This window comes from Heterocephalus glaber, unplaced genomic scaffold (assembly GCF_053883595.1).
Source record: "Heterocephalus glaber isolate CG9 unplaced genomic scaffold, H.glaber_assembly_v1.0 deba00000621, whole genome shotgun sequence".
In the NCBI taxonomy this organism is placed as follows: domain Eukaryota; kingdom Metazoa; phylum Chordata; class Mammalia; order Rodentia; family Bathyergidae; genus Heterocephalus; species Heterocephalus glaber.
Window position 1 is genome coordinate 15,317,634 of NW_028258153.1, and position 7,881 is coordinate 15,325,514.

The 7,881-nt window shown below is 38.3% G+C and overlaps 1 protein-coding gene across 11 annotated transcripts in view; it reads right to left on the reverse strand.

The window, feature by feature from the left end:
* Unc80 (unc-80 subunit of NALCN channel complex) overlaps nucleotides 1–3,688 on the reverse strand; it is a 219,931-nt gene extending 216,243 nt beyond the window's left edge. For all 11 annotated transcript variants that reach the window (XR_015449083.1, XM_013074516.3, XM_087205796.1 and 8 more), the window contains exons 1-2: nucleotides 3,238–3,688; nucleotides 2,250–2,298 (exon numbers count right to left, since the gene is read on the reverse strand). Coding sequence is in view for 10 of the 11 variants with exons in the window: in XM_013074516.3 (XP_012929970.1) it covers nucleotides 2,250–2,298; nucleotides 3,238–3,329 (141 nt within the window). In the remaining variant the exon portion in view is untranslated. The remainder of the gene's footprint in view (nucleotides 1–2,249; nucleotides 2,299–3,237) is intronic.
* Nucleotides 3,689–7,881: the final 4,193 nt, after the last annotated feature.

Here is a 7,881-nt window from a genome sequence, read left to right on the forward strand (position 1 = left end):
GGGATTTAGCTCAGTGGTTCTGCCACCTGCCTCACAAGCGTGAGGTGCTGAGTTCAATCCCTGGTACCAAAAAAAAAAAAACAAAACAAAAAAAACCCAAGAATGAAGAGAAAGAAGGAGGATGGAATGAGCCATCTTTGTTTTGCTACTTGCTAAATCCCCTTTCTTTGACAGGGATGTTTTTCAGAAAGTAAAGCACCCTAGAACAAAAATAAGTTGGTCCTACTCAGTTTTTTTTTAAGGGTGGAAAAAAATGTCATTACAAGGTATTGGGGAAAGTGAAGCTATCAAATGTTAGAATGGTAGGAAAATGATTGGTACTTGATGTTACAAATCATCAAAGAATTTGCAAAATTATCTTGTAGAAAGATCAAAATACAAGTCTCAATTGTTCCAATGGTATTACTGGATATTCATCCTGTAGTACTAGGACATTTATGAAAAAGACATGATTTATTAAGAGATTATCCAATGAAAATTATTTACTTTTTGACAAAGCATTCACTTTATAAATGAGAGGTACACTGAGGTTTAGGTAAGGAGTACAGTCAGATGTAGTCTTTTTTTTTCTCATTTAAGAAACTAAATAAAAGCCTTCCGATACGCGGGTAAAATCCAAATGCATTTAAATTCCTCAATCCTCATATATCTAAGTGTTATTAAGTAAAGGGTGACTAAAAGATTATAAAGAGTTTATATAAAAAACAGTGGTTTGCAGTGAAGTGGTTGAGTTCTGTACTTTATACTCTCAGGGAGTTATGGGAAGTTGATGTAGTTTTCTTCGTGTGTTACTAATGTTTCTTTTTTAATGATTTTTTTTAAATCCTGGAAATTGTTTTCTATATTGGTATCTGCATTCCTTTATTACTATGTATCTACCTATCATAAATGTAACTTAACAATTTGACACTTTGTTACTATATTTAAAATGTCACACTATAATAAAGTCATGATCATTTTTAAGCTAGTATACTTGTCAGTATAGTTTAAGAAGAGATTAGAAGGAAGAGATTTAGACATTTCAGGTACCAAATTATTCTAACAAATTAGGTACAACAAGAAATTCCATTAACAGGTCCTTACAAGAAATTTACATTTTAAAAATATCTCAGTGACTACTTTGAAAGACAGGAGACTCAAAACAAATTCCTACTTGAGTAAGTGTGTGTGTGTTTAACTCTCCAGGTGGCTTCCTTCAAAACTTGTGACTCTAGACAGAAATACTGAAATAGGTAGGTTTCTACTTTTACATTATAACACTTGCAATGAAAAGACATTTGTGAGGGGTCCAAATTTTAGCAAAGTCTGCTAAAGTTCATTTCAACTTTGCTTCATGATTTATATCTTACTGTCTCAATTAGCAAAAAAAAGGAATTTGTAAGGATATAGGATTCACTTAGAATCTTGAGACAAATGTATTTTATTTTATATATACATTAATAACATTTTTCCCTCAGTTATTTCATATCATTTACTTTCTGACATGAAAACTGTATGCAAAACATAAAAGTAGAGATTTATTTATTTATTTATTTATTTATTTATTTATTTATTTATTTTTGGTACCTGGGATAGAACTTGAGTCCTTGCACTTGCAGGGCAGGTGGTGGAACCACTGAGCTAAATCTCCAGCCCCAGAATTGTATATTATTTATTAAGGTAGTTCGTATGCACTCATCATATGAATGTTCACTACATAATGGTGCTGGTTTTGTTGATTAATGGTTTGCCTTTCGGCCTTTGCCCTGAAAGGTCCTCTACCACCCAATTCAGTTATCACTCTGCCCTTTTATTCAGTCCCTTCCCACCTTTCACTTACTCCCCACTGCAGTTCTCTCTGCAATCCACATGTTAAGCTATTCCCAATGCCCTTTCTTTCATCTTTATCCAAGCAAGATATCAGTAACTAAACCTTGCCCAACCCTTGCTTATAAATTAAAACCCCCATCATAATGATTCCTAATATTTGTTGCTTAATTTTTCTACACAGTGCTTATCACCATCTGGCTCATTATGTATTTTGCTTACCTATTTGTTGGTGACTTGTGTGCCTCTTACTAGAATATAAACACTATTATGTTTCTTCTTTGCTCTATTCCAGGAATACAATTGTGTATGGTACATGGTAGGTGCTCAACAATATTGGCCAAGTGAATTAATATGTACAGTCAGTATGATTTAGTCTTTCTTTGGATTCAAGTTACAACATAGAACACGGAAATGATCGTTAAATGGTAAAAATCACATACCACGCAAGAAGCTTCATATTGCTTCCCCAATTTAGGCCTCAAAAAAGCACTGAAAAATTAATAAGAAATATTTGTTACAAACATAAGCAAAATTACTTTTAAAGCATCCTTATGACATATTTTTCAATGAAAAAGCCATGGTGCTATGCAACTCAAATTGTAAGCTTTCTTATAGTTAATGAGCAGGTGTTGAAGAGCCGACGACATTTGCTTTTTACATGTGTAATTACATGCAAGATGTGAATCTCTATAATTTTCCATTATCCACTCTTATTCTGAAGACTTTTACCTAATCCGATTCTAAATGGTTAGAAGTGATGCATCACAAATGTGTATGGTCATAAGAAAAACGGAAAAGAAACAAGGCTGGGGATCATGATTTCCAAAATCTAATTTCTTATCTGATGTATCTCTGAAATAATAATAATAATAATAATAACAACAATAATGATGATGATGATGATGATGATGATGATGATGATGATGAATCATCTTCACTATTTATTGCAATAGGTTTCAGGCCTGTCCAGGAGAATAAATCCCTTATTACGCTGGTCGAATCTGAGCAAAAATGGTTAACAAGTGTCCACAACAGATATTTGCCAAACAGGAGCTGGAAAAACAACAGGTCACTGGGCTGGAATTACAGCAGGAGAAGGAGAGGGAATTGGATGCAGGACCCCAACCAGTCATAATTGTCTTTCCTGGCTCCCCGCCCCCTCCTTCCAGGCTCTCTGCCCTCTCAGCCCCTAAATAATGTATATATTCATTCCAAAGCTGCCAATCTGCTTGTCGTCAAACTTCACTGAAATATTTTTCTAATGCGTGTTTTTAAGCGGACGCAGAGGGCTTATTTTTCAGCCCCAGACAGGGAGCTCCAGGCTGCAGCGCGGCCTCGCTGGCGACGGTGGCGGTGGTGGTGACGGCCCGGTGACCCCGAGCGCCCCCAGCTCGGGGCGGCCCGCGGCGCGCCCTCTGCTCCCCTCACCTGGTCTGGCGCCACAGGAAGGTCTGGATGGGCAGGGGGATGCCGCGGCTGCCGTCCTGCTCCTGGCCCTCGGAGCTCTTCCTCTTCACCATGATGGTGGCTCCCGGGAGTTCTACTGCAGGACCCAGCGCGGGCTCCTCGCCGGCCGCCGCCGCCTCCTCCTCCTCGCGCTGCTCCCCCCAGCTCTCATCCCCTCCCTCCCCGAGGTAGAGCCGGCTCTCTCCGCCCTGCTCCCGCGTCTCGCTCCCCTTCCCCCAGCCCTCCCCTCGCGTGGAACATGGCTGCGCGAGCAGGGGCGGGCTGCGGGCGCCGCGCGGCGTGCAGGGGCGCGCTCTGAGGAGCTGTCCACCGCGCCCCCGCGCGCGCTCCGCGCTATCAGCACCACCGACCGTGGACAGCGACCTGCGCAGGGCGGCCGGGCCAGAGCGGCGAGGCTGGGGCGGCCTGAGCAGCAGCGCTACGCCCGCCCAAAAGGGGCACGGCTCAGCGTGGCACGCGCACTCCCGTCCCTGCGCCGCCTCTACAGCACCCAGGACCCGGCGTCCGCCACCGCTAGCAGCACCCACGGAGTGGCCCCTGTCCTGCGTCCCAGGCTCTGCATCCGAAGAACTGTCACCATCTGGGTTGGAGGAGCTTTGGAGAGCCGCAGAGCAGTCCTGGCATAATTCACACCTCCAGCAAGGAGGTCAGGAGTCCCTCGGGGATTAGCAGGAGGAGCGCATGAGAATCATTAGCAGTGTAAACCAGGAAGCTGGGCAAACTCAGGCAAGTGAAAGGAAGCTTGCAAGTCCTCTGGCGTGAGAATTTGTTTTAAAAGTGGTAACCACAAAAAGTTAACCTTGCTTGTTTTCCCAGAGGAGGAACTCGAAGACCCCAAACTAACCAGCTGTGGGCATCAGTTAATTGCAAATTGAGGAAGAACGGTTGAATGATGCCGTGGGGAAATGTGGTTTATTATAGTCCATTAAATGCACTTAAGTGATCCTGCTCAATCCAGTGATCTCTGCTATCTTTCTTTGGTTGTAATAATCAAATACTTATATATTTATAGTTGGATTACTTTGACATGTATTGCCTAGCAATAGAATAAGGAGGGGTATTGTGAGGTGGGGTGAAGCTGTCTGATTAGAAAACCAATGCTGTGGATCTATCTGCAATTAATCAAAACAAATCTAGTCATGCATATTTTAAACAGATATTGGTGTAATCCATGAAATGAAAAATCAGACCCAAGGCTTTTAATCTCAAAAGGTAGAAAACAATATCCCCTGCATAATTAACCACATCAGATAACTGATCTCATCAGATAAATAAAAAGTTATAAAAATAAAAATATTTATATAAAATATTTATATATAGTATATTGTATCATATATAAATATTTATATAAAATATTTATATATAATATATTGTGTCATATTATTACATTACATGTTATATCATATATTATATTAATAATAATTACATTATGTAATAGTAATATTGTATATAATATTATATATAATATATAAAATATATAGATATAATATATAAAATATAAATAAAGCTATTTGGTATGTATTCATATTTTCTGCTATTTAAATAAACTTTTCATTTACTTTATTGAAGTTAGCTTTTAATATGAGATTTTGGGGGGGGGTACTGGGAATCAAACTCGGGTCTTTGCACTTGCACAGCAGGTGGCGAAACCACTGAGCTAAATCCCCAGCCTTGCAATATGAGATTTTTAAAATGGATCTTGAAACAAAAAAAGAGAGTCTAAATAAGATCTTCAATGCATATTTATGAGTGCACTTTATGTACCAGGCAGTATGCTGTATTGACTTCTGTTCCTAAGGAACTCATAATACTGAAGGGAATGCAAACATATAAAGAGGAGAGTTCTATGGGAAACATGAACACCTGCTCAGTTATGAGCAAAAGAGCAAGACAGAAAACATAGGCACAATCAAATAGGGAAAAACTTGGAGAAAGGCTTAGAGTAAGATGAGCTAAGAAGTTTCAATATGAAGCTCCTAACCAGTGAGATTTCATTTAATTGCGATTCATACGACAGGAATAAAGAGGTTGTTTAAAACAGTCAAGAGCTATAGATAGGAACACTACTCTGGAGACTGAGAAATATTCTGTGAGATGCTGAGTCAAGGTCATTATAGCAGAATACAAATAAGGGTGTGAGCTTAAATGATGTTGCAGAAGTAGGATTAGGAAGACTTGATACCCAAGTGGGCACAGGGAGGCTGAGGCACAAAGATGGTAAGTTTGAGCTTAGCCTGGGCAATATAAGGAAGTGACTGAGCAAGACCCAGCCCCCTCCCAAATCATAATAAAGAAAGAAAGCATGCTAAAACAATGGAAGTAGGTAAAATCCAGGCAAATATATGAAAAGATAAGAGAAAAGACCCAACTTGGATGTAGGCGGGACATCAGTGTAGTCTATTGTCACAAAGGATGTTGACAAGAGGTCACAGCATGGATAGGATAGTGAGGTGTGTAGATTCTAAGATGACCCCTAATAATCCAACCCCCTTGGTGTAGACACACACAAATAAACATACACACACACACACACACACACACACACACACACACACCTCCTAGTCAATAAAATCTCCTAGTCAATAAAATCTTCCTCTGGGTGCTTCTATGAAGTGATTTATATAACTCTTCTGGAGTTAAAAATAGTGATCGATTTCAATTCTTAGAGCAGTTTTAGGTCTTCAGAAAAACTAAACAGATGAAATGGATTCCCATATAATCCCTCTGCTCTACCCCACTCACAGTTTCTCCTATTGTTAACATTTTTAACTGGTGTGGGATATTTGTTGTTATTCATGAAGCAATATGATAAATTATTAACTATAATTCATAGTTTACATTAGAGTTTGTTTTACAGTTCTGTAGATTCTGCCAAATAATATCATGTATTCATCATTATGGTATCATACCAAATAGTTTCACTACCCTAAAAATCCCCGGTACCCAATCTATTCATCCCTCTTTCCCTCTCTTCCTCTACCCTTGGCAACTACTGATCTTTTCAGTCTCCGGAGTTTTGCCTTCTCTAGAATATCCTATGTTTAGTATCATACAATATGTAATTTTTCAGCTAGCGCTTTTCATTTAGCAATGTCCATTTAACTTTCCCCCATACTTTTGGTAGCTCAATAGCTCATTTCTTTTTATTTCTGAATTAATATTTCATTGTGTGGGATGTATCACTTTTTGTTTATCCACTCGCCTATTGAAGCACATCTCCTTTGTTTCCAATTTTTGACAACTATGGATAAAGCTGCTATAAACATTCATGTGAAGGTTTTTTTGTGTGTGTGGATATAAGTTTTCAATTCATTTGGTTAAGTATGATTTCTGGATTGTATGAGAAGACTATGATTACTTTTGTACAAAATTGTCAAACTATCTTGCAAAAAGGGTGTAACATGAGATTTTTTAAAAAGCCATACTTACAGACCAGAATTAAAAAGCTGTTAAAGAAACATTGAGCATATTTTGGAGAGGAGATAATTAATGAACAAGATTCTTAACATTTTCCTTTAAGAAAAAAAAGCGCAGCTCACTGCTAATGTTCATTTAATTTTACATAAACACATTCTTTAGAACTTAAGCAAATCTGACTCTTTGTAAAGTGAAAACAAATTATAAAAATGGTCCCTGAAGTGATGTTGTTTGTTTCCAAAGACTATCAGTGTATTAGAGTGATGCTAAAATAACAAAGTGAGATATTTGTGGGGAACTTTAGGGCTAAGGATAAGACTGCTATCCACAAATTATCTCGGGTAAGCACTGCAGCCACAAGCATGGCTGGGAAGTATTCTTAGGGCAAGTGAGAAAGCATACACTCCTGGTAAATAGATTGATCATCCATGCATGAAGAAATAATTCTTATGGTGGGAGATTTGAAAAGAACAGTAGAGGCTAAGTTAGCAGGAAGAGAATATATGAGAAGTTATCCGTGCTGGCCTAAATGAGTTGTGAATGTGATTGTCTAAAAGTGATTTTTGATGGGGAAGAAGTGGGGTATTTATTAGGATATTAATGGTAGATAGAGTATATTTAATACTTTTTATAGGTCCAGGTGTGTTTTAAGTGCAGTAGCCAATTGAGAGAAAATATAGATTTAAAAAAGAGAAAACTGAGAAATAGAAAGGTTATATAATTTACTTGAGAATACACAGTAAATGATGAAGTAAACAGGGAAGTCTAGCTTTAAAGTTCTGTCTCAACTCTACTACAATGCTTGGCATTATGTAGTCGTAAGAGTTGGAAGTGCTATGAGTCAGGCAAATGGAAGCTACTCAAGGGCATAGAAAGGAACTGTGCTTTTAATAGTAGGGGTGGGGAAAAGAGCTAATGCTCATTTCCATTCCTGAGCGTCCTTGAGGCAATGAGTCATCTGCCGGCAAAGAAACCTTTAATAAGAACTATCAAGATCAGTTTTCAAAATAACATTTTAAGGGAGAATCCATATTACCATTATAGTTTACTCTTCATACACTCACCAAAACTCCCTAATCTTTTCTTTTTTTCATCCTTTGGAAAGAAACATGGTTCCTCTTAATGCTCTACTTACACTATCTTCTTTTATACATTTCAATTTAAGTGAACACCATTGGAATAAAATGA